The 27,351-nt window shown below is 42.0% G+C and overlaps 1 protein-coding gene across 9 annotated transcripts in view; it reads right to left on the bottom strand.

The window, feature by feature from the left end:
- Usp28 (ubiquitin specific peptidase 28) overlaps nucleotides 1–27,351 on the bottom strand; it is a 59,897-nt gene that overhangs the window by 1,781 nt on the left and 30,765 nt on the right. For 4 of the 9 annotated variants that reach the window (XM_038322309.1, XM_038322310.1, XM_038322312.1 and 1 more), the window contains 16 exons: nucleotides 23,329–23,477; nucleotides 21,295–21,422; nucleotides 19,792–19,887; nucleotides 15,983–16,162; nucleotides 13,758–13,978; nucleotides 12,682–12,752; nucleotides 11,371–11,599; nucleotides 9,058–9,252; nucleotides 8,190–8,329; nucleotides 7,816–8,001; nucleotides 6,861–6,956; nucleotides 5,283–5,461; nucleotides 5,091–5,169; nucleotides 3,960–4,039; nucleotides 3,312–3,435; nucleotides 2,023–2,218 (listed from right to left, as the gene is read on the bottom strand). In XM_038322309.1, the coding sequence (XP_038178237.1) occupies nucleotides 2,023–2,218; nucleotides 3,312–3,435; nucleotides 3,960–4,039; nucleotides 5,091–5,169; nucleotides 5,283–5,461; nucleotides 6,861–6,956; nucleotides 7,816–8,001; nucleotides 8,190–8,329; nucleotides 9,058–9,252; nucleotides 11,371–11,599; nucleotides 12,682–12,752; nucleotides 13,758–13,978; nucleotides 15,983–16,162; nucleotides 19,792–19,887; nucleotides 21,295–21,422; nucleotides 23,329–23,477 (2,349 nt within the window). The remainder of the gene's footprint in view (nucleotides 1–2,022; nucleotides 2,219–3,311; nucleotides 3,436–3,959; nucleotides 4,040–5,090; nucleotides 5,170–5,282; nucleotides 5,462–6,860; nucleotides 6,957–7,815; nucleotides 8,002–8,189; nucleotides 8,330–9,057; nucleotides 9,253–11,370; nucleotides 11,600–12,681; nucleotides 12,753–13,757; nucleotides 13,979–15,982; nucleotides 16,163–19,791; nucleotides 19,888–21,294; nucleotides 21,423–23,328; nucleotides 23,478–27,351) is intronic. The other 5 variants (XM_038322315.1, XM_038322314.1, XM_038322318.1 and 2 more) reach the window with 3 other exon arrangements.

Raw genomic sequence — 27,351 nt, 5'->3', positions numbered from 1 at the left:
TCAAGTACCTCTACCATTTTATACTACATATTTATGTAAAGTGGTATACTCAGTATTGATATTTATAGAATTAAAATACCAATCAACTTTGAAAACTACTGTTTTTCAGATGTTCTAAATCCTGAAGTATCAAATAGTCAATCCAGAATTAACCCTTTATATAAAAAGAAAGCAATGCATCTCATGAACATGCAAGTTTGTTATTGTCTTTAACAAATGCTAAGGTTGATTTGCGTACCTATTTTTTTTTTCTTTTTTGGTTTTTCGAGACAGGGTTTCTCTGCAGCTTTATTTTTAGAGCCTGTCCTGGAGCTAGCTCTTTTTTTTCCTTTTCTTTTTAAATATTTATTTATTTATTATGTATACAATATTCTATCTGTGTGTATGTCTTCAGGCCAGAAGAGGGCACCAGACCTCATTACAGATGGTTGTGAGCCACCATGTGGTTGCTGGGAATTGAACTCAGGACCTTTGGAAGAGAAGGCAATGCTCTTAACCACTGAGCCATCTCTCCAGCCCCTGGAGCTAGCTCTTGTAGACCAGGCTGGCCTCGAACTCACAGAGATCCGCCTGCCTCTGCCTCCCGAGTGCTGGGATTAAAGGCGTGCGCCACCACCGCCCGGCTGCGTACCTATTTGATATGCCTATATACCTGGGGCGTGTAAAAACTTCCTGGGTGAGACCAGCGCAATGGCTCAAAGAGCAAAGGGCTTGCTGCACAAGCTGAGACTTGAGTTCAACACCCAGACCCCAGGAAAGATGAGAAGAGAAGACAAACACACACTATGGCACCTGCATCCCCCTACACATCATCATCATCATCATCATCATCATCATCATCATCATCATCATCATAAAACATTTTTTAAGTAGCTTGGTTTGGTAGGGCATGCCTTTAATCCCAGGTTTCAGGAAGCAGAGGTAGGCAGATCTCTTTTGAATTTGAAGCCAGTCTGGTTTGCAGAGTGAGTTTTAGGCCAGAACAACATAGTGAGACGCTGACTCCAAACAAACAAACAAACAAACAAAAAACAGTTCCATGGGTGAAAAGGAGGTACAAGCAGGAAAAAATTTAAAAGCCCTACTTTAGGTCAGATCAGTAAGAAGCAAAGCCCTGCTGGCCAAGTAGCAAAAGCTATTTTGCCATCATGGTTATTCTTATTAACAATCATCTCCTTAAAACTTGAGAAATTGGATGTGATGTTCTGAACGACAGATACAATGGTGTTATTGTCTTTTAAAGGCTTAAATACACAGTGCACAGAGTACTAAATAAAACTATAGAGCACACATGGTCTAAAGAAAAGCAGATAAAAGGAAGCACTAGCAATTGTTTATTACAAGATTTAGCAATAAATCCTGCATTCCAGAACAAGTTATTAGATTATCTTTACATGAGTAGACAATGAACAAGCAGGATTCCTATCAGAATATACTCCTTTCAAGCTGACTGAACCCACCTACGAAATACTAGCCTCAGTATCTCTTAAGATATTCCATTCACTAATTCACTGAAGTAATTAGTTAATAATATTCTTATACACAGTAACTTCAAACCTTAGGAAATTTAGAGAGCCATCAGCTAATCACACTCTGCATAAACATATTTTGATGTTTAAACCATTAAAACCCAGAATTTAGTAGTTGGAGAAATAACAGAGGCTAACGCTCCTACAGAGTACTGACTGTTTTCACACAGGGCTTGCTGGGGCAGAGGAGTAGCTAGGGCTGCAGGGTACTTGCTCAGCATGGCCCTGGGTTTAGTTCCAAGTACTGGAAAAAATTAAAAAGTGACAAACTACGTCACAGCTCTATAGAAACTGCTGACCCGAGTGGCTTCAGCAACTGGCTGAGACAAGGAGGTGGAAAGGCGGAAAGGCCAAGCCCCCAGACCCTCTTTCCATGGAGCACACCCATGTATTTTACTGACGATACTAGGGGTTCCCATCCCCTAAAAGGCTTCAACAGCCAGCGACACTAAAGAGTGAGACCACTGTGAGTTCCCAGATACTAACGACATACCTGCAATATCCTTCCCCAGGTAAGAGCACCAATGGTTCCTCATGACTTCAATGGCATCCAAGTCATCCTTGGAGATGTCATTATTAATGATCAGGTGGATACAGGGAATGATCAACTCATTCATCACATTAATGCCCTCTGTTACAGAGTGGTCCTCATTTGTTTCAAACAGAGAAGCAGCCTTGGCATTGAGCTCCTACAGATAAAAGGCAGAGAGGGGGAGAATATTTGGGAAAAAATATCAACTTAGTAGGACTCTAAGCCAAGGGTCACACCAAAATCACCTAAATTGGGGCGGGGGGAGCATTGGTTCCTTCCCTAGATGTGCTGACATAATTATCATTAGGATGTAGGTGACCTGGGCCCTGGGATTTTATTGCAACTACCATGATGATTTGAATGCACCCAAACTTGTGACTAGCTGGCCAAGGTCATATTTGAGATCTGTTTCTACCCAAAGACCTATTTAGTGATTCTCAAACTTCACTGACTACTAGACACCCACGCAGAAGACACTGAAACCCAGGCTGCTCTCCAGACTGGTCGGCTGTCACCAGTGTCTGAAGGTCCCCTTATGGGACTCTGATACACACTAGAGAATGAGAGCAGGGATGGAAAGCCTAAACCATCCCTAATACAGCAGCAGCGAGAAAGGGGTGAGAACTCAAGGTGACGATCTGTATCTGGTGACTTAGAAGCCAACGCACAAAGCCTTTTAGTGCTCCTCTTCTTAGCAAAGTAGCCAGTCCTGCCACACCTGATATAGCAATCCAAGAATTATCAGAAAATGAGGATGTTGAGGGGAGGGTAAACCCACAGGACATCTGAGGAAATGAGCACATATAGACAATCTATACACCAGCCATCTCTTGACACTTCATGAAGAACTAGCAGGGCCTACACTCCTGGGCAGGCTGACAGGATTACACCTGCCTTTCCCTATGGCTGCCCAATGCACAGGAGGGAAGGTGACAAGGTTAGCAAGACCAACTCTTACATTCTGTAACCCTCTATAGATTGGACTTCAAGTCCTGAAAACTGTCACCTGACAGGTGACCTTGGAAAACATCACATTCTTTCCATATATTCATTGCGGCTCAGAGGAAACAGCTGACCAGAAGGCGGCTCTGTGCTTAACAAACTCATACATAGTGGGGCAATATGCTAAAAGCTTTAATGCAGGCACATGAAAGGGCAGAGATAGGTATGGCTTGCTTAATTTGTCAAGGGTTGGAAAGAACGACAGCGAGAGAGGGAGAAGAGATTAAAGTTTTGTAGGCAGTACAAACCAGAAGGCATTTTCTGCGGTATAACGCGATCACAGACTCCTTCACACCCCTGCGGGGCCCCTTGATCAGCAGGGCGGCATTGCTCTGGTAGGCATATACTAGATAGGACAGTGCTTCCTGGTACCTACAAGGTGGGAGAAAAACCACAGCAGATCTTACTTTCATCAAAACCTAGGGCTTAGCTCTCACTTCTTTGCAATGAGAATATATTCAGCTACAATATGGTGTGTACTGGGAAAAGCTTAGGGGCCAAAGACCACAGCCAGTCTCAGCAATTCTGCACAATGGCCAAGAAAGGGAAGGCAAACCAGGAAACATCTTCAGGTCTTAGGTTTTCTCCACCTCTAAGACAAAGAAAGGGATTAGCTATTGGCCCAGGCCAATCAAAACTTCCTTTTCTCGTCACTTAAGGGAACCCAGCATAACATTATCTCCTCAAAAATAAGTCCATTATTATGTAAAGGATACCCTCCCTCAAAAAAAAAAGTGTGACAGATGTGTAGAACAAGGCTAAGCACAGACATGGGTGGTGTAGAGGCCACAGAGTACACGACAAAGCAGGGGACTTATGGTTATGACATTTGAGTATCCCTGAGTGGGTGTCAGTGTTCTTAGTAGCAATGTCAGCGAAAGAAAAGGCCCACATACTTTCCTTTTTGAAAGAGTTCCAGGCCTGTTAGGAGGTACACAGACACCTTTCGGAACAAACTGTAATCTTCATGCCACCTCTGGAAAGGAAGGACCACCATTAATGAATTGTCTCAGGAAACCAGTACTTCATTTCCACTGCCATACTCTCAGTACAAGCATTTATTGAGCAAATCTGGCCAACTACAAAAACATATAAACTTTTGGGTTAAAAAAAAAAAAAAGATTTAAAGCTGAGCATGGAGGTGCACACCTGTACCCAACACAGGAAAGGTGGAGGCTGAAGGATCAAGAAGGCCAGAGTCTCAGCTCCATGACAAATCCGAGCCTCACCTAGGCTGCAGAATATAACATTTCTATCACTGACCCTAACTTGCAGTGCTCTATTCCTTCTGCTAAGGGTCAGAAAATCATTTTACTTCACCTAACAAGTTTGTAAACCCTCCTAATCCTAACACAACACTCAAAGCCATTCAGTTATGGCTTACACAAATGACATTTAAGACATGAACAGTCAGACACAGGGGAAGAAGAGAGCACAAGACTACTCAAGCCATACAAACCACTGCCAGTTCAGCAAGTGTAGATAACACACAAGTGTAGACAATACACACATGTAGACAGCACAACTTAGTACTTTTATACATAGAAGAGGTCTTTTGCTTCTGTTTCTTAATCTGTAGTTGCACATATTTTACTGTATACTAGAAGATGACAGCCTTACTCACCCACATCAACACACACACATTGCCTAGGACAAGGCTCCAAAAGGCCCTTGGGAGATAAGCATAGACATAGTCTAGCATAAGACCGACAAGAGAGAGGTCTGTGATTCTGAGGCTAAGACAAGATCTTTATTCATATTCTATGTCTCAATCTGTAGCTCTGGCTGTCCCAGAAGAACTCTCTATGTAGACCAGGCTGGCCTCAAACTCAGAGTCCTCTGCCTCATGAGTGCTGGGATTAAAGGTGTGCCAAACAACACTCATCTTCTTTTCCTCCCTTTCAAATTTTAACTGTTATTAGGAAACTAGTCAGTCTAGTAACATAAAATTGTTCATTTTGTCTCCAGTACCACTTGCCTCTAAAATTAATGTTTTGGGAAGAATTATACAAAACAACTAAATTTACCTTATACTCTTCCATGTTCATATCATCTGGACCAATTTCCATCAGTTTGGCCTGAGCCACCTTCATGATACTGATAGATCTGTGTGGGACAGAGTTCAGAAAGCAATGGCAGGGTGCAGGGCAGCACCTCCGTAATAGAGGAACTTGCCTAGAGACCGCCCACACCCCCAGGAACAGGTCTGGCATTCTCACCTCTCATCATAGCTAAGGTTTCTATCTGCAAACTGTTCCAGAAGGGTTCGTTCTACTACCCTTTTGGGTGCTTCATTTTGGAAAAAGTAGACAAGGACATGCTGAAGGCGAGGGTCACTGTGAGAGGTGGGGGTCTCTTTGGCAAGCTGATAGAGTCTGGAGTATTCTTCATGAAATGCCTGTTTGAAACAGAATTGGGGAGCAGAGAAGGGAACACTGTGGACTTGAGCACATACACGGAAACTGACACCAAAATGCCAGAGGACCTCTCATTAATCCACGCTAGGTTAAGGACTACTTGTCAAGAAATTGCAATGTGAATAGTAGGCATATCATCACTCCCTCCAATCCTAGCATTAGAGAAATACTTTACTCAAAAAATAAACACATTTTCCCCATCAAGTTTTGGTTGTTTTTGTAGAGAGGGTCTGGACTTCACTATACAGATCAGGTTGGCCTCAAACTTGTGGCCATCCTCGTGGCTGTGCCTCCCAAGTGCTAGGATTACAGGTATGTTCCACCATGCCTGGCTCTCGTGGAGTTCTTAAAAACACAAGAATTTAGTTTAAATTGTTTAGAATCCACCCAAATGTAATTTTACTCAAACATTTTAAGCTTAAAATACTTTAAATAGTATAACCTTTCTCTTTTTAATGAGGATTCCCAAGATACAAAAGCACAATCAGTTTGTGACATAAATGAACATTTAACCACCTCATCATTTCTGAAGGCTGAATGCAATGTGCAGTGGCACAACTAACTGTTAGGCTAGTGCCAGGTGAAGATTAGTCATTAGCTTTGTGGGACGGTTTGCTCACCAGTTGGACTTCCTAGGAAAGATGGTGTCATTTCACTTTAACACAGTATATTTTATGTCTCTGTGTGAGGCTGCATGTGTGTAGAGACCAAAGGGCAATCTTGAGTATCATTCTTCAGATTCTATCCAACACACATTTATTGTGGGAAGATGGAAGGTTGAAACAGTCTCATCGTGTAGCCCTGGCTGGCTGGTAACTCACTATGTAGTCCAGGTGAGTCTTGAACTCAGAGATCCACCTGCCTCTGCCTCTAAATGCTGGGATTGAAGGAACATGACACTATGCACTGTCCCACCATAATTTTTGGTACAAGGTCTCTTACTGGCCTCAGACTGACTAAGTAGGCTACTATGTTGGTTGGCCAGCAAGCCTCAGGGATCCTCCTATCTCTGCCTCTGCAGCACTGGGATTACAAATATGCACTGTACCATGCCTACTTACATGCATATATGTATGGGGCAAGGGACATATGTGTCTAGTACCCATAGAAGTCAAGAGAATGTCAGACCCTCTGAAGCAGGGCGATGAGCTGGGCTGTTCAGTGTGGGATACTGGAACCAAATGGGTTTTCTGCAAGAACAGAACATGCTAGGATATCTCTCCAGCCCTGTACAATTTTTTGTTATTGTAGGTTCTGGAAATCTAACTTAGATCTTCCGACTGAACTACCTCCCCAGCACAGGCCATCTTGACACTATTTCCCACCGTCTCAAGGAACTATCCCTGGGTCATGAGGATTAAAATGTTAAAACAAGAGTACCTTAATAAGCCCTGCTTCAGACCCGTCTCGGTCAAAGGTCTGGCGTGCTTTAGCTATGGCCAGGATGACCCCTTGCATGGCAGGGCTCAGCATCACCTACCACAGAGGACACAAACAGGGAGAAAAAGGAGAGCAGACAGGTTCAAAAGGAGACTGGATGAAGACAGGTGATCAGGGTGCTGATGAGAAACAGAGCACTGTCTCCTTGGCCAGCACAGGCTGTGGGTCAAACTGCACAGCCTATTCTAGACACATGCACAGCCTTGGCTGTCCTTGTAATGATGCCTATGACAAGCTGTCCCTCTGCATGCATATTCTAATTCTGTAAGACAAACAAAGATGCCCAAAACCATTTCCGCTGGGCACTGCTGAAGAATAAGCTCAACTATCTGGTCAGCACTTCAACTTAGCTCCCTAAATGAAGGCATAAAGGCACAGACCTACCTATAAATAACTGCAAATTTCCAATAAATAAGAAAATATGTACCCACAGCAAAAGACAGAAACCTGAGAGAGGATTAATGACTATTTGTGTATAGTATAACAGAAAAGGAGACAGGCAGACCATGAGAAGCAGCTGTATCCTGAACTTTAGAACTTCAATCCACATTTGTTTTACTTACTGCGCAATTGGAAAAATTCCACTTGGAAGACAAAATAATGAACTACCATCAAAAGCAAACTGTCTCTAGAAGGTAAACATATTTTTGTCCATAATACCAAATGGAGCTAATCCTGCCTTCTCCAGGCCAAGCTTTGATGAACACACACATGCACACACACATGCCAACAGTACACAGCAGGAATGGGTCTCCAGTGCTTTTCCAAAAATGGCAGCTAAGGTCATAAGAAGACAGGCCTCCAAGGCGGTTACTTGTTTCAGTGAGAAAACATTAGCTCATGACAGACACCTTCTGCAAGACAACACACAGCTAGCCTGCACTCTTCTCTGTACCTCCTCATCATATCCATCTGCATCAGATCTAACCAGAATCCTTCCCACACTGGGAATCTCGACTTCAGAGACCTCAGAGTTAGGCGGGGCAGCAGCCTCTGTGTCACTGGCCTCTGGGGTCTGCTCTGACTGCTCTGCAAGTTTTGTTTCCTGGGGTTTGGGCTTCTCAGGTTCAGCTTCCTTACGCTGTGGCAGCAGAATGGAGAGAAAGAGTAAGAACAACAATAATGGGGGGAAACAGGAAGAAATAAAGAGGGGTGGTTAAATTCAACAGACACATGAACAATAAAAACGACGGACAGTTGGCAGTTGGTGCTAAAAGTCAGACCCTCTTGCAGGAGGGCCACTCACTGTTTCACCCTATGCAGTCTCACCTCACTCAAGGCTGCTTCTACTCCGCTCTTCTCATAGGCATGGGCTGTGTTTGCAATAGCTTGGGCAGTCTGCTCCTTTGCAATCACAGCATGTTCAGAGGACAAGCACCGAACGCCATGAGAGGAGGTTGCTGAAGACTCTGACCAAACAAAAAAGAAAGTCAAATAGGTGTCACAGCTGATAAATAACATTCTCAATACTCTGAAAATAGGCAAGCAGGAAGAACACACAGTTAAATATACAGTCCTGGCACACCTTTTTTAAAGCCCATGTAAACGTCCTTAGAAATTCTGACAAGCAACAGCTATTCCATATCAAGGACACTTGAAGGTCTGTTAAAATTACTGTGCTCGGTTTTTCCTATTTTTGCACACTACAAATTTTTCCTTCTATCAACCATTTCTAAGGAAGGTCTCCTATGGAGGAGAGTTTTCATGAAGTCCAACTTTTAATCTTGTCATAATTTCTCCTACAACTTGGGGGATAAGCCTTTCTTGCATTATTTCTGCTCATCAGAAAGCACCTTCTAAAGGTACAATAATTCTATCATATTGTGTGATAGCAACTATAAATGAAACCCACTGCTGGGCCAGAAATGGTGCAGTGGGTAAAGGTGCTTGTTGCCAAGCCTGCTGACCTGCGTTTGACCCTGCGAACTGTGGTAGGAGGAGAGAGCTAGCTTCCACACATCATCCCCTTGCTACTGCATGTGTTCTCCCACCCATTCCATTAAGGAAAAAATGAGAAATTGAAAAAAAAAGAAACCCACAGTGAAGAGTGGCATCACCATGCCCTCGAGTAACCTGGGGGTGGCTGCAGAGTGCAGCAAGACCTGACTAGACCCAGTCTAGCGCCTTCCTTTGATACCTTGAGATGTGGAGAAATCCTGTGATGAGGAGTTTGGGGAGGACTCCATTTGTGGGATCTTACAGGACTGCTCTTCTTCCCATTCCTCTACCTCTTGCTCAAACCTCCAGTTATCTTCCTGAATGTACTGCCTGAGTTCCACAGATAGGGCTTCCACTTCTCCCGCCATTTGATCAGACTCGTTAGGCGCTGCCTCTGAGGAAAACAGTTAAAATGGAGAGCCATCAAGAAAAAGGTAAACCAAAAATAAATCAGACAGACCTTTCCAGAAGGAAGCACAGCACATTTCACCTTCTCTCTGGTCCCTACATGGACACGTGTACAGACATGTATACTTATACATATGCAATTCTATCAGAAATGCTGATGACGCATCAGGAACTGTGCCAGGAAGCACCAGCAGGCAGGTACTCAGTATGTGTCTGCTGGGGCAACAGAGACAGCTCAGCAGCTAACATTACTGGCTGCTCCTGCCAGGACCCAGGTCTGGTTCCCAGTACCTACATGGTAGCTCATAGCCATCCATACCTCTAGTTCCAGGAGATCTGATACTCTCTTCTGGCTTCTGCAGGCATCAGACATGAATATTGTACACATACAACATACAGTCAAATATTCATCAGCATAAAATAAAAATAAACCCTTAAAGTCACTATCTATTGGATGAGTGAATGAATGAATACATGACAGAAAAATGATTTGATCCTAATCAGTCACTGGATGAAGTCAGTGTTTCTGTAAAATGTAAACATCAATACATGTGACAGAATCTTAAGCTAGGGGTTTGGAGAGATGGTTCAGTGGTTCAGTGTATACTGCTCTTGAGGAAGAACCCAGTTCAGTTCTCAGCATCCATGTAGGATGGCTCATAACTACATGTAACTCCAGCTCCAGGGTATCCTACATCTTTTGGCTTCTGTAGGTACCTGAATGCACAAATGCACATAAGCACAGGCACATGCACAGAAATTTTTTAACTTTAAAAAAAAGAAAAGAAAATTTAAAGTTGTATCAATCTAAGACTGGTGAGAATGTCCTAGCAGGGCATGGTGACACCCAGCTACAATCTCAGTACAGCAACAGAGAGGGAAGGCAGGAGGCTCAGGAGCCAGGGAGGCAGAATAGGCTAGAAGACACCTATTTTAATGTTCACCTATTTTAATACAGTTGGGTAAGAATTTCAATCAAGGTATTGATCTGAGTGCACTTTGGAGACATAGGTAGGCAGATACTCTATAGTGAGACTCTGTCTCAGCAAGAAAAATAAAAAGAAATGGGGGGGAAAAAAAAGAGCCAAGTACTTATACTTCTTCAAATTCCACACAGTTATATGCTATCAAAATTCAAGATGAAATATTGGGTAAATGGTGCATAATCAAGAACATTAAGAACTTTAATAAAAAAATGGCAAAAAACATCAAGGGCACATTAAATTCTAATTACGTCATCAAAACCAACAAAGAGTCTACAACAGGAGCAGATCCTTGTCAGCTGCCACTAAGTAGCCTTTTCATGAACAAAGTCTACTTTTCCTTCTGAGTCAAAGTATTATATAGCCCAGGCTGCCCTTGAACATCTGATCCTGTCCCACCTCTGAGTGCTAGAAATCCAAGCATGCACAACCACACTGAGTTTACAGAGTGCTGAGAATCAAACCCAGGGCTCCATGCATACCAGGCAAGCATTCTACAAACAAATCTAAATTCCCAGCCTGCCACATACTCCATAAAACAGAAATGTAGGCAGTATAAAAAGGAACTCACAGGCAACCAAGAGCTACTAAGCCCTCTGTAATTCCCCAGCCACTACTTATGGCTTTACTCTATAAACATAGGGTGGTTGCGTTCTAACTTTCTGAGACAGGTTCTGCTTTAGCCCTGCCTTACCTCTTGGATGCTAAGATTACAGGTCCAAGCCAGCACACCCACTTAAGAAAGTTCTATTTATGAAAAAGTAAGTTTGCTGAATTCTCAATTAGTAAAAAGTGGATAGAAATGAACTGAAAAATACCTCCATGAGAGGAAAAACAGGGAAGGGAAGTAGATCCTAAAATCTACGTACACACAGAACATGTCTTGATGACAGAGACATCACAGTGTAGACCTGCTAGGGAGTGGGGCTGATGGTGTCAAAGACAGAAGTAGAGAAAAGTAAACCTATTTTCTCTTTTTATTCTCTTATAGTTTTTATGTTTTAAAAACATTTTACATAATAATAAATTGTAGTTTAAATGTTTTCAACATAAGGAAGAGACTGTTCTTCTCCCAGGGACTATATTTCCCCCAACTCTGGATTCCATTCAGCCATTTTTACCTGCATTGAAGTGGGGTAGCTTGTCATTGATATACATCAAGCAATACGCACTGACATTTCTCAGACCCCCATAAGAATCTCTTTCAAGTTCCTCCCAGGAGGACTCAGTGACAGAGATATCATTATATTTGAGCCAGATTTGCCGAGGTTGGTTGTAGATGTAAGCCCAGTAGTGTCCAGCATTGGCTTGTCCTTCGTGAACGAGAACGGCATGTAAACGGTAAGGCACCTGCAAAGCAGAAAGGAAGGTTCTCAGATGAAGCAAAGAAATTTGATGACATTTATATTACTAGAACTCAAAACATTCCCAACAACCAGGGAGAAGGGGAATGACTATATACACACTAGATAACAGAGAGAGTTCACATTAAGCATTTTACTACTTCAGGATAGATCAATGAAAGCACAACCTTGGAAGATACCAATCCCAGGGCTCTTAAAATGAAAGAGTTAAAGCAGACCCTTCTGGGTGCTCTTTTATTTCAACCTTAAGTTCTGCTCAATACCTTACTATGCTTTCATTTAGGTGCAGATTTTTTTTTTTTTTTTGAAACAGCACAAGAGACAAGAGAGAAAGCCAAGTTACGTGGTCTATTCCTATTCCACACCACAACCATGCTTACTGCCCTGCTTGGGAGCAGAGGCACTGTGCCATGGGTCAGTCACAGAGGTGTCTCTACACTACTGTGTCCACGAAATGAATTTGGACAGTAAGGATTTCTGCTCAGACTACCTTCCTTCTAGAGTCTCCCATCACTAGAGAAATGAAGCATCAGGACATTGCTAAAGGGGTTTCTCAGAGGACTATGGAGATGGAGAACTGGTCTCTAATTGGTTTCTCCATGGCACTGTTTCAGTTATCATTTGCAGAGAACTTTTTAAATTAGTATTTAATAGCAAACCTGCTTTTAAGATGTCTTTTTTTAAAAAACTATGTGTGTGCGCATGCATGTGGGTATGTAGATGTGAATTCAGGTGCCCATAGAGATCAGAGGTATTGGATCTCCCTAGAATTGACAGGTATAGGTAGTTTGGGAACTGAACCTGGGTCCTCTGCAAGAACAGCATGCACTCCTAATCACCAAGCCATTTTTCCAGTCACTCACAGCAAATCCTTCCATTATATAAAAAAATACCACATGGCAGAATCCAAAAGAGGATGTTTTAGGTGTCAATGCACATAGAAGACGCTCTGAATCTTTCCACTTGATATAAGAGAACAATATATTTCTGTCTTAGGGAGCTCTTTCTTTGTGGTGTTGCAGTCTCTACCATTAGTATCAGCCTTCTTTCCATGACTTTTAATTCTACCTGATGAAGAAGAGGATCACAGTACATCTGCTCGATAGCCTGGGTGGTGCTCGCGATACAATTCTTTAAATCTGTTAAGAAAGAAAAACTCTGTGAGTGCATCTGTATGCTGGGCCTGCTAACCATGACGGCCACACGCACACCAACGGCACTGCTTCTCTGCACCCCATCCTAACGATCTCTACTTCCAGCTAGGAAGCACAAAGCAGCACGTGGTGCTGAAGGGCAAGTGCTCCAGGTTATAAAGGCTTTTAGTTCAACGGAATTACACTGAGTTCTGGCACCGAAATTTCCTAAAGAAATTGTCTTAATTTAGGAAAAAGTTGCATGAACTGAAGCAAGAGTTGAGAAATCAGAGGAGAAACCTGGGCTCAGTGGCAGTGGACATGCTTATCCTGTCTGAGAGCCTTGGAGGGAGAGGAATCAGAGTGGAGCATGGGCAGCTATTGTTTAAGAAGCAATCATTTTGTCAAAGATGCTCACAGCTGTGGGCACTATCCCCACAATGGGGAAGCAGAGGCAGGAGGATCATGAGTTTGAGACTAGCCTGAGCAATAAAGAGAGACCTTATCTTTAAAAAAAAGCAAGAAAGATATTAAACCATACTTTCATTTAATAGCACCTGGTTATGAGGAAAACACTGTTACTATCCCTTTTACTATCAATTACAAACTTCATATTTAAACAATATCAGTTATTAATTCCAACATTCCAGAGTTGGAAGTAGAAGGAGCATATGAAGTCAAGGTCAGTTCTGAGACCTCAAAGGGGCAGGACAAGAGCAGAAGGAGAGAAGGGGAGGGACATACACTGCTTGATTTCACCAAAGGTTCCCATATTTGCAAAACTTCTAGAATTGCCAGAAATTTGGGCGGGGGGGGGGGAGGTGAATTTGAGAGGGATAACTTCACAGGACCAAGCTTACAAAGCAGGAGAAGTGCAAATGTCACAGTCGCCAGGCCTGACCGCACTGTGCGAGTGGCAATGACAGCATGAGTTCCCAGGGTGACTAGCTTCCAAACAGTTAAACAAACAGGAAAGGCAGAAAGCAGCTAACATGTTTTCAGAGCACCAACCTTGTATATCCTGTTCAATCTCACTCCGCCACCTCTGAAGGCAGGTTTTAACAAAGTTCATCTCCTCATCAGTGACTGTCCGAGGAGCTGGGGACGCAGGCATTCCCAGGGAGGAGTGAGGGGAGGTAAACGGTCCATTCATTACATCAGACCTGGGCAGAGTATTTTCAGGAGAGGAAAAGGTGCCTTCAGCATCCTGAGAACAGCTTTCTGGACTTGAACTAGAGGAAAACAAAAGATGATACTCATTTTGTAATACTTAAAATGCAAGTTGGGCTGGGCATGGTGGCAGAAACCTGTAATCTCATCCCTTGGGAGGCTAATACAGAACTGCTGTGACATTGAGGCCACCCTGGTATAGCTGAGAGCCCTTCTCATAAAGAAAGAAAGAAAATTCAACTTTACCTAAGCTAATGCACTTCAAAAAACCAACCACTATATGAAAAGTACAGTTACAAAGAAAGCAGTGACAAAGACGTGATTTCTAGCCATGGTGAGGCTGAGGCAGGAGGGTCTCAACTGCAAGGCCAACGTGAGCTATGTGGTGAGGTCTTATCTAAAATCTGCATATAGAAAAGGTAACTTTTTCTTGTATGAACCACCTCATTTAACACAGCTTGTTATGAGGCTGACATTAGTGCTATCCCCATTGGACAATGGCAAGAGTAGCTTTAACAGAACTAAGTTAGAACATGCCTATAACCCCAGCACCCAAGAAATGAAATGGGGGCAGGAAAACCTCAAACTCAGTGGTTCTCAACCTTCCTAATGCTGAGACCCTTTAATACAATTTCTCTTGTTGTTTGACCCACAACAATAAAACTATTTTCACTGCTACTTCATAAGTGTAATTTTGCCATTGTTATGAATCATAATGTAAATATGTTTTTCGATGGCCTTTGGCAACTCCTGAGAAAGGGTCATTTGATCCCAAGAAGGGTCACAACCCACAGGTTGAGAACCACTGATCAAGTTTAAACCCTGTAAGTGCTATGAAGTAAGATCCTGTTCTCAAAACAAAGAAACAACAAAACCCATAAAAGCACTATGCTCAGCTGGCATAATGCTTGCCTAACATGCGTAAGACACTGGATTTGACTCCCTACACCGAATAAGCCAGGCCCAATAGCAAGAAAAGAGAAGTAAATGCAAATTTATCTACTAACATCACCAAAGTAAAGCTGCCTGATATGGGTGCTGTTAACTAGGGTCCTCTGCAAAAACAGTATGCATTCTCTCTAGCCTCAACAACTAAGTTTTTTTTTTTCTTTTTTATTGTTGTTTTTGAGACAGGGTTTCTCTGTGTGACTCTGGCTGTCCTGGAACTCAAAGTAGACCAGGCTGGCCACAAACTCACAGATATGCCTGCCTCTGCTTCACAAGTGCTGGGATTAAAGCTGTTACCTCCTGGTTAGCAACTGGGTTTTTAAAATAAGCTTTTCTCTGTGGGGGACAAATATGCCCTAGTATTTTTATTACCAAGGCACCCACATGCTGAACCTGCTGGCACTTTCAGGCTATAGAGACTGTTGGCTGAACGAGCATAGTCAGAGGATCCTGGCTTGGCCTCCCTATGTCTTCATGAGCCCATCTCCTCTAGGCTTGTCCTGAGAATTCTAGCCAGTCCCTCCCTTGGGTAACTCTGCTAACGAGTAGGGTTTTTTTCCTTGTTGTTTACTTAAGACATGCTTCCATTACCACAGATGAAGCACAGAACCTGGAAAACCTGAAAAAGAGAGACACCTAGAAAACCACAGCCTAAGCCGGGCGGTGGTGGCGCAAGCCTTTAATCCCAGCACTCGGGAAGCAGAGGCAGACGGATCTCTGTGAGTTCGAGGCCAGCCTCGTCTACAAGAGCTAGTTCCAGGTCAGGCTCTAAAAAAGCTGCAGAGAAACCCTGTCTCGAAAAACCAAAAAAAAAAAAAAAAAAAAAAAAAAAGAAAAAGAAAAAGAAAAAGAAAACCACAGCCTATCAGAGCTCTGAGAAAGGTGTTCTGGGACAGTGAGCTGAGAGCAAAGTAGTTCTGAAGAGTCTGATCCAGGAAATGGGCAGTGACAAGTACTCAGGACACAGCCAGTGGGGTGGGGATAAAACTCTTCCCTGAGGACAAAGCTTATCCCTTGAGCTATCTGGGGTGAGAGCTCAGCAGTTGAGAAAGATGGGAAATGGTTCAAATAAGAATGGAAAAACAATACAAAGCATTTAAGAAGTCTGCTTCCATTACCTTTCCTTGGATGTGAGGTCAGAAACCGGGCAGTGCACTGAAGGAGGTGGTAATGTCATGTGCTCAGCACTTTCAGACAGACAGCTTTCAGAGGCAGGTTTTGTACTGGCAAATTCAATAACGTATTTCAACATGTCGGGGAGTGGGAACCGAGCTGGGCCGGAGCCGTACTTCACATACCTAAGAGGCAAAGACAATGGAACACTCCTGCCCAAGTCTGCTGGGCATGGTAAGAACTGCTAACAAAAACCTTATCATGCAGAGTCAATGGGAAGCCTCAGGTGTGCTAATATCCACCTATAACGCTAGCACTCAGGAGGCTGAGGCAGAAGGATCGCCAGAGTTTAAAAACCACCTAGGTTACAGAGTAAGTTTGGGGAAGCCTAGTGAGAGTGTTATCTCAATATTACATCAAGAAAATCTACATGTAGTAGCTAATTGGTTGCTCGATTTAAAAAAAGGCTCTAACAATAAAACTGCTACAGGTCTGACCCTGCCGCCAAATGGGACCATTCCAGACAGCTCCTGCTCTGCTCTGCTGCCAATCAGTCAGGCTCTGCCCATCAACTCAGTTCTTCTTAAAGGAACATACGTGCTCCACACTACAACTGGAAAACCATCTGGTTACGCAAAGAAAATACTCAAAGGCATTTTCTTTGCCCTTTTAGATCAACTGCTTCATAACTGAGTGAGAGAAATCCAGAAATCAAAACTAGACATTTCACATACTCTATTCTTATGAATGTGATCAATGGCATAGGCCAGACATAAATTATTTGCAATTTCTTCAAAGAGTAAATAATAGTCTCAAATATATGACTGAAATAGTAAAGTAGTATTTAAAGTTATTTTTAAAGATGTATTTCTATTTTATGTATGTGAGTATTCTGCTTACATTTATGTCTGTACACATGAATGCCCTAGGTGGTCATGAAAAGGTGTAGGATCCCCAGAACTGGAGTTATGAGCTGCTATGTGAATCTGGGGGAACTGAACTTGGATCCTTTGCAAGAGAAGCAAGTACTCTTAACTGTTGAGCCATCTCTCCAGCTCCTTAAAGTTTTATTTTTAATTTCATTTTCGTGTGTACGTGTGTGTGTGTGTGTGTGTGTGTGTGTGTTTGTGCACACACATGTACGCGCAGGTGCTCAGAGTCCAGAAGTGGACACTGGATTCCCTGGGTCTTGAGTTATAGGTGGTTGTGAGTCACAATGACATGAGTGCCAGGAACTGAACTCAGCTCTTTTGCAAGCACAGCACACACTGTTAACCCCTGAGCCACCTCTCCAGCCTCTAAACAAACTACTTTAATAATATCTCATATTCTGCCATTACTAGCACATTACTTTAAACTCACTATGGAGATTTAGTTCAATAAATGGAGTCTACAGTTCACTAAAGTAGAATTTAAATGTAGGATAATCAACCTAACTGGTTCACACAGGAAACTTCATTATTCTAGATTTCCATCTTACAAAAGAAAACAGCCACTTCACCATTTTTCTTCCCTAAATACAGTAGAAAGAAATGCATTTAAACATGGAATTAAGAAAACCATAATTTCTGTAGCAAAAAGGACACCACAAAATAAAAATCCTAGAGCTTGGGCTGCAGCTGTGGGTAGACTGCTTGCCTTGCATCTGTGAAATCCTAGTTTGCTTCATAGCACTACACAAAACAGGCATGGTAACGCTCAACCCAGCACTCACAAGGTGTAGGCAGGAGGACAGGAAATCAAGGTCCTCTTCAGCTGCACACTGTCTGAGGACACCCTGGGGTACAGGAGACCCATCTCAACAACAACAACAACAACAGCGTTACTGTTAAATGAGCAGGGTATGGTAGCATGCACCTGTAATTCCAGTACTTGAGAGGTAGAGGCAGGCAAATAGTTATGATTTTATGACCAGCCTGGTCTACATAGCAAGTTCAAGCTTCTATAGTGATATGTTGTCTCAAAAAACCAAACTAACAACAACAACAACAAAGAGAATAAAATAAAAACACGAGTGAAAACTAAAGGGTACTGCAACTCAGCACCAAACAACTGACAGGCGCACAGCAAAGGCTGCCTCAGGCAAGGCAGAGGCTTGGCTACAACCACCACGTCCCTCAAGGTCACTAATGGAGGAACAGCGCGTGCCTGTCAGGGTAGAAGAACCCTAGCATTCAATCACTGGCATGCACTTCAATGTGTTCTTCCATTACAAGCTTATCAAATTCTACGCAATCTACAATAGAGAGAACTGATAACCCAGCACAGGAGCACAGGGCACCAGCTTCCAGCTAACTTTCCCAGGCTTGTTACATTTTAATAGAATACTTATATAAAATCCCAGAGAAATTTATTATTTAAGAGATTTGTGTCTCTCTGTGGCAATCACGTCTCAGTTCTAGATCTTAGAGACAACTACTTCATATAGACCAAGAGACGGGCTGGGACTCAGTCTAGGACAGAGCATTTACCTCCTTGCACAAGGCACTCGAATCTCAACACAGAGAAAAAAAATAGCCAAGTGGTTTCAAAAGTATTGTCTGTCAATTCTATATAAAAGAAATCTTACTTTCAATACCTACCACAGCTATTTAGTGAAGAAATAGCGAATACTTGGTTTGTTCTCTGAGACAAGGTCACTTATAATCCAAAATCAAGAGTAATATTACACTAAGGACAATATTCCCCTAGTCTCGCTGAATCTTTAAGTTCTCTAAAACACTCGGGCCAGTGACATGGCTCAGCAGATAAAGGCACTTGTCATGCTAGCCTGGTGACCTGAGTTTGATGCCCAGAATTCACGTAATAGTGGAAGGAGAGAATTGATTCTGCAAGCTGTCATCTGACACATGTTCATTCTTACTTTTTCTCTCACTCTCACCCCATATACCACATACAGAGTAAAAAAAAGTTAATCTTGGATCTGGGTGGAACGTGTGTCCCTTGGAGAAATAAATAACCCAACAGCGGGTTGGATAAGATGGGATGGTAGTAGAAGGGAGACTGTTATTAGATGAAGTGGTGGAGGGGAAGCCACCAACAGTGTATGGATTTCCTTTGTAAAGGTTAAACCAATGGATCTACCTAGACGATGAAGAAATCAAGCTGAGATAAGTGAGACTGGGATGCATGATGTGAAATTGGCAAAGAATCAATAAAGGTTGCTTACCGAGAAAACAGAAAAAAAGGAAAAAGAAATCAAGCTGTCTTTGCCTAAGGAGATCTGGGTGGCTCTGCAAAAAAGAGAAAGCAGAGTCCTCCAGAAGAACTCAGCACATGTACTCAGCCAGCACCACACCATCTCAACACTTTCCAAGCCCACTTTTCACAAGTGAAATGACCAGGCACAGTGGCCATTGCATTCCCAACCCTGGAGAGGTAGGCAGGAGAATCAAAAGTTCAAAGTCATTCTCTTTGAGTTTAGACTCTGTCTCAAAAACAAAAGAACCAAAACCAAAACAAATCAAAAAACCCAAACAACAGCAAAAACAATGAGGACAAGTGATTGGACTACCAAGAAAACTGCCTCTTAAGTTTGTTCAGTCAGAGAGCAGGAGGAACAGACATTGCAAAGCTGGGGTTCCCTCACTTACTTGTTAGTCACAGTATGCCTGAGTCCCTGAAGTCCTTGGGACCACCTACCCACAGATCTTATTAGCTGGCCTTGAAGACTCCTTTACACTTAAAATGAAGGTCTTGGCTATTTTATGAAACACCAGTTATTAGCTCTGAACTTTTAAATATAAATACAATCGCTGATCTTATTATTTTATTTGCTTTATGTTGCTAAGCATAAAAATGCCCACAGACTCACCTTTCCAATTTTTGCTGCAGAACCTGTATTTCCTCCTTCAACTTTCGAACACTCTCTCTCTTACTTCGAATAAGCTCTTTACTCTTGTACATGTACCTAAGCAAACGATAACCCATGGATAGAAATATTAGCAAATACCAATGACAAAATCTCAGTGAAGAAGACTTCCTCAAAGCAGGCAGTTATAGAATAACCAATAATATATATTGTTTTTACTTTGGTTTTTGGCTTGAGACAGAATCTCATAGCTCAGACTGACCTCCAACTCCTTCTGTAGCTAAGGATGACCTTCAATTTCTGGTCTTTCATGGTCTAGTGCTAAGTTACAGTGATATGCCACCAAACCTAGCATAACACACTGTTGTTAATCAAACCCAGTGCTACAGTACCAGTTCCAAGGTCAGCAATGAGGCAAGGATGCCTACTTTTACCACTGTTACTAAATGCTTTACTGAAGGTGAAGCCAGTGTAGTAAGGTAAGACAAGAGGTACAGAGACAGTACAGGAAGCAGAGCTGTTCTCCAGCTGGGGATCACAGCATCCACAAAAACACAGCAGAATCAGTGAGCTTTAGCACAGTCAGAAGATATGGTGTCATTTTAGTAACCATTACAGCCAACTTTATTTCCATCTGCTCAGAGAGAACAGAGAGTAAAATTTCAAAAACTCATAATATCAAAGGGATGATTTACTTAATGATGAATTTAATCATACATAGTGAAGGGCTGCACACCATTAAGACACCACGGACTTACATCTGCAACACAATCCAACCAATGAGAACCCCTTAGCTGGCAGAAACTGGCAAGTCAGTAAAATTTCTATGGAAATGGAAGAAGCCAAAAAACCAGAACAATTTTGAGGCTGAAACCACTGACAGTGTACAAATTCTTTTTCATAATAAACCAATAAAAAATGCCTAAAGTTCCAGGGTGTGTGGGATGAGATCTGAGATCAATCTGTTCCGTGCTAATAATGAGTTTGTATTCATTCTCTTTCTTTCTCTCTCTCTACCCACAAGTGGGTCCTTATTAGAAAAGCTTTAAAAAAATCCATTTTCTGCACAGTGGCTGGAGAGTGACGGCGACATTTTATGTCAAAGCTAAAGGATGTTATGTTCCCCAATTTGGTTGTAAAACAGAAACCTAAGCATAATTAGACACTTAATTGAGTTGGGCTGTGGTAGCATAAGCATTTAATCTCTATGGGTTCAAGGCCAGCCTGGTTTACAGAAAGAGTTTCAGACACCTGCTTTGCATTCTTTACTCTATTGGTTTACAGCATCCATGGAAACAAGATATGTTTTGAGCCCAGACTTATGCCTAGCTATTCAGTCACATTACCCTAGGAGATTCTCAGAAATACAAACTCAAATGCGGATTCATAGAGTCTAAATGTGTACATTATCCAGACGTCCAGGAGATCTCCATACACAAATACATAGCCCACAGTCATTTCTACTTTTGCAATTAACATCACAAAGTCAATTGAACCAAGACTCACCTATCCATATAAATAATCTGAGGAAATTCCAGCTTATTATGAATTTTCTCTGGCTGCCCAAGTGATTGATTAAACTCAAATCTGGAGAGTTCAAAGGTCAACACTGGAGGTAGTTTGGTAAACCAACGCTATGTCCAAGGTAGAAACATGGGAAAAGGGAAAATTAATTTCAGAAAATAACAACCATATTTATAATATCCTTCGCTAAACTTTTGATATGAAATTTAGTCAATAATATATAGCATTTTATCTCATATTCTAACCTTAAATACTTAAAAATCATACTTGGAGAATACAGTTAAACATTCCTTGGCCTCCCAATTTACTACCTAGCCACCAGTATTGCATTCAACCATCATCCTTAGAAATAACGACTGTGGAATAGAACTGACCAAGCATCAACACAAATCATTCCATAAACATCAGTATTCAAGACATTCAGATCTTACAGGAAACAGACAGCCTAACCAAAGAGCTGGAAACTACAATCCCAACAGCACATAATTAAGAGATAACTTCATCCAATAATCATCTAAATAAAATACTGAAATATATCATGTTCTATTTATTTATAGCTAACTACAGTTTAAATCCTGTTTATGTATAAAAGGGAAATTTGAATTAGTCTCAGAATGTTGTAATTCCCCATATTTCTGAGGAAAACAATCTGATCTCCAGTATACAGATCTCTGAGAAGAAAGTCAGTCAAGTGAGCCCACAATAATACGCAGAGTTTCAGAGTAGCAAACAGTGGCTTCCTAAAATGTAAAGAACTCATTTCAGCACACTGGCCACAGCTGAGAAAAACTGCTCCAGCAGAGGAAGCTCGCTCAGTCCACCCACATGCCAGAGGTTCCTAGGGGGCTTTAAGCACCCTTCTACCAGGGTTCAGGGGTCCCTCCAGGGATCCTGCTGGCACCAGATGAATAGATTTAAAACCCCATAGCTCAATCTTTCATTTTCTTTCTTTATTCTTGAGACAGAGTCTCACTCTGTAGCTTGGGTAACCTTGAACTCACTAAGCAGACAAGGCTGGTCTTGAACTTGCAACAATCCTCCTGATTAATCAGTCTCTTAAGTAATGGAATTACAAGCACAAACCACCTTGCCTGGCTCTTCAGGGTTAAATCTAATTAAGCATAATGACTTCTGCTAAGGTTTTATTTTTGCAGAATTTTCATCCTTGGATACTGCACAAGTAGTAAATATTCACTCGTAAGAGAAAGCATCAGCTGGCACACATGGTACGGCTCTTGCTAGGAACTGTCAAGAATCCATCCTTTCCTGGAGAAGCTGAGGAGAAGCCTCTCCAGAGCCCAGCCCCTTCTAGAGCTAACACCTCCACAAGTCCGCGTCACTACTTCAGTTCAAGCCAATTTCTCCTTTTGTGATTGCGCTGGACAGTTCCACAGGCCACAATTTTGCCTCAAAATGTAAGAGAGGGGAGTAAACCAAATGAGGCAATACTGACAATTATGTTACAATGCTGTTCACTGCTTCCTGCCTAACTGAATGAATTACTAACTATCCTATCTGGGTATTAGTTACCCATGTGTTAACCACTTCCAACCCATCAAAAAACAAGAATCCCACATAAATAAATGAAAATTATATTTTAAAAATGTAAAAGCAAAAGCAGAATTTACAACTGAGAACAATACTGTAATAGGGAAAATATTCTAAATAGCATACCATAGGAGTTAATCACTTTTACCCTCCGAAAATATGGAGGCATTGCGTTCTCCCTACTCAGGTACAGGTAGGCTTCAACAGAAAGAGAGAAACTTGATCATACTGTAATATCAGAAGCAGCATAAACCTTTTCATGAGTAACTCAAATTCAGTTTCAGCAAAGAACTTTATCAAAACATGAAGACTCACTGATTCACATCAACTGGTGAGAGAGAGGAGACAGATTCAAGTTCTGTTTAGTGTGTGATTACCTAACTTGTAATTCGAACCTCTTTGCCTAAAAGTTCAATTTTATTTTAGTGGCTTTGTCACTGACAGAACAAGCAAAAATATACACTTTACCTCTTGTCCATACTTCACTGAATGATCGGAAGGAAGCAGCGCAATGTCACCTTCCACCATGGCCCCTTCCAAGCATTCGTCTAAGTTGCGATAACCGTTTACCTGGAGAGGATACTGGCCGAAGGTCTCGTTGTTACAAAAGGGCTTTCCTAGGCAAAGAAAGGGAATGTTCAAGCATCACCACACCATCTCAAGTCTACTTCTTTGGCTCCACTGGGACAGCACCTTCTATAATTCAGCAGTCTCCTGAGAACTGGTTAGAAAAAACTTAAGCCAGGGTGGTAAACTCCAGTCAACCCAGGCATGAACAACAATGAGCAACCAATGATTCTGCAAAAAGTAAAGCCACCCAATGTACCCTCATCCCCTGTCAAAGACCCTCCTCAATAGAGTCTTGGCTGGACTGAATAAGACTGTAGAAGATTCAACCACTTTGTAAACGAGAAGACTATTTCAAATGTTAAGTATGTAAGCTGAGAATGTAAGCAGCAAATTTCAGACTGGGGGAAACTAGGGAATTAATACAAACAAATGAGTTTCTTAATAAAAAATGTATTTCAAGGTCCTAAGTTAAATTCCCAGCATCCACATGCAGCTCGCAATTGTCTGATCCCATGTCCATGCAGACATAGTACCCATATACATAAAATACATAAATAAAAAAAAGGGTGAAATGGAGCCCAGATTCATGTATGCCAACTAGTCATACATGAATCACGCATGATGGCTGAGGATGTAGTTGAGTGGATACCACTGACTCAATATAGTCAATCCTGGGTTGCATTCTCAGAGGGAGGGGATTTCAATATTGATTAAAACAAACAGAGGCTAAGAAGAGAGTTCCAAGTCAGTCCTTGCTCCTTTGTGTCAGGGGATGGGGAATAGGGAGGGGAGGATTTACTAACCTACGTGAGCACATGAGAAATCAAGTTGACTTGGGGTATCTTCCTCAATTGGGGCAGTCTCACAAAAAATAAGTATGAGTGTGTTGGCTAGTTTTATGTCAATTTGACTCAAGCTAGAGTTATCAGAAAGGAGGGAACCTAAATTGAGAAAACGTCTCCGTAAGATCCAGCTGTAGAAAATTTTCTTAATTAGTGATTGATGAGGGAGAGGGGCCCAGCGCATTTCAGATGATGCCATCCTTACACTGGTTGGTGGTCCTAGGTTCTATAAGAAAGCAGGCAGGGGCTAAAGAGATGGCTCAGTAAAGAGCACTGGCATCTCTCCCAGTGGTCCTGAGTTTAATTCCCAGCAACCATAGTTGCTCACAATCATCTATAATGGGATCTGATGCCCTCTTCTGGCATGCAAGGTTTACATGCAGATAGAGCACTGTATAGATAAAAATAAATAAATCTTTTTTAAAGAGATATTTTACTTTATGTGCACTGGTGTTTTGCCATGGGTGTTGGGTCCTCTGAAACTGGAGTTACAGAGAGGTATGAGCTGCCATGTGGGTTCTGGGAACTGAACCTGGGTCCTCTGGAAGAGAGCAGTCAGTGCTCTTGACTGCTGAGCCATCTCTCCAGCCCCCAAATAAATAAATCTAAAGCAAGCAAGCAAGCAAACAGGCAGGCTAAGAAAGCCACGAGGAACAAGCCAGTAAGCAGCAATTCCTCCACAGTTTCTGCATCAACTCCTGACTCCAGGTTTTAGCCCAGCTTGAGTTTCTGTCCTGACTTCCTTCAGTGATGGACAGCCAACAAAGAAGTGTAGCACCAAATAAACCCTTTCCTCCCCAACATTTTTACCTTTGGCCATGGTGTTTTTTCACAGCAACTGTAACCTTAACTACGACAAGGACTTTTTATTTTTCTAATATTTATTTATTGTTGGGTGGTACTGACACACGCCTTTAATTCCAGCACTTGGGAGGCAGAGACAAGTGGATCCCTGTGAGTTAAAGGCCAGTCTGGCCTACAAAAGTTAGTTTCAGGACAGCTGAACTACAGAAAAACCCTGTCTCGAAAAACATAGCAAACAAATAAAAAGATAATTGATTTACTAAGTAATTTTTTAAGTATTCAGTGTTCTGCCTACATACATGCCGGTGTGACAGAAGAGGGCACCAGGTCTCATTACAGACATTCATGAGCCACCATGTGGTTGCTGGGAATTGAACTCAGGACCTCTGGAAGAGCAGAGCCTGTGCTCTTAATCTCCGAGTCACCTTTCCAGCCCAACATTTTAAAATTACATATATAAACTGAGAATGAGTAATAACTAGCTATTTGACATTTCAAACTTCCTCCCAGTCTGTGCACCATTCCGTTCATAGGCTTAGACCTTAATGAATGAAGCACATCACTGGAGGTGGCCTTGTGGAGTTTAGTCTCACCTTATTCCCAGTTTGCTTTTTCTGTTTCAAGCCTGCAGCTAAAAATATTATCTCTCACTTTCCTGTTTCTTCACCATGCCTGATGATTGCTGCCTCACCTTCCCACCATGACAGACACTGGTCCTTGTGGAACAGTAGCCAAAATTAAACTCCATAATTTGCTTTTTTTCATGGTATTTTATCACAACGGAGAACTAATGTAGAACTTGGACCAGAGAGTTGCCAACTTGTTGGCTTGTTGTTTTTTGGAGAAATATGGAAGAAAAAAGTGTTGAATGTTATAGGCAGAGCTTAAATTAAAGGACTGTTCTAGTAGGAGCCTAGAAGACAATAGTGCTTGAGGGAGAGCAATGAGGACTATGGAGGCCTGGCTTAAGAGGCTTCAGAGGGAAGCCAGAACTGACAGCACCCTGAGGGGAAGCCAAGACTAACAATGCCTTGAGGCCCTCCTGTGATATTCCTCCATAGAATCTAGGCTGCCTTCTGCCCTTGTTCTGGGAACTTGCCCAAGGCAAAATTAAAAAGTAATGGAATGATTTCTTTGGCAGAGGAAATTTTAAGACTGCAAAATGTTGAACTTATGGCATGTTTATTGTTAATGCTTGCATAGATCTACTGTCAAAAAGAACAAGTGGGGTAAGAAGAAAAACAAAATGTATAGTTTGGAGAGTTGTAGCCAAAGCATATGCTGAAAAGAAAGGCTGTAATTGTTAGATCAACAGCCTTTAAAGAGAGGCCTGCTCTGTGCTAGAACAAAGGGAGGGCAAAACCCTGCCCAGCAAGCTTCCAACTTGTAACAGAGAGCTCCCAGAAAGCAGCAAGAACAAAAGTGCTGCTAAGGTGATTCAAGGAGGCAAGGATCCATCCCAAGCCAGCAGCTGAACTAGGTGATATCTGTCGTCCAAATGGTGCTGACTTGAGAGACATGAAGCCCTATAAAACTAAAGTCCCAGACACCAGACACTGAACTATAGGATTTGGGATTTGTCCTGATGGGTTTTGGTCTTGCTTTGATTCAGTATTTTCTCACTATGCCCCATTCCTCCCTTTTGGTAAGAGAACATATATTCTGTACCATTATATGTTGAAAGTATGTAATCTATCCTTTGATTTTTTAAAAATATCTATCTATCTATCTATCTATCTATCTATCTATCTATCTATCTATCTATCTATCTATTATATATACAATATTCTGTCAGTGTGTATGCCTGCAGGCCAGAAGAGGGCACCAGACCGCATTACAGATGGTTGTGAGCCACCATGTGGTTGCTGGGAATTGAACTCAGGACCTTTGGAAGAGCAGGCAATGCTCTTAACCTCTGAGCCATCTCTCCAGCCCCAGTCCTTTGATTTTATAAGGGGTTACAATTAAGAGATTCTCTTGAGTGTCAGAAGAGACCTTGGACTTTTAAATAGTGTTGAAGACTATGAAAGACCATAGAAGACTTTTGAAGTTAGACTAAATTCATTTTGCATTATGATATGGCCATGAGCCCTTGAGGTCCAGGGAGCAGAATATAGTTTGAATGAAAAATATCTCCCATAGGTTAAGGCATTTGGACACTTGGTCTCCAGTTAGTAGTGCTATTTGGGGAGACTGAGGAGGTAGCCTTGTTAAAGGAAGTATGTCGCTAGAGGTTGACTTTAAGAGTTCATAGTCTTTTCCCTGCTTCCAGTTT

Source organism: Arvicola amphibius, chromosome 3 (genome assembly GCF_903992535.2).
Source record: "Arvicola amphibius chromosome 3, mArvAmp1.2, whole genome shotgun sequence".
NCBI lineage: Eukaryota > Metazoa > Chordata > Mammalia > Rodentia > Cricetidae > Arvicola > Arvicola amphibius.
This window is presented reverse-complemented; position numbering and strand designations above follow the sequence as displayed.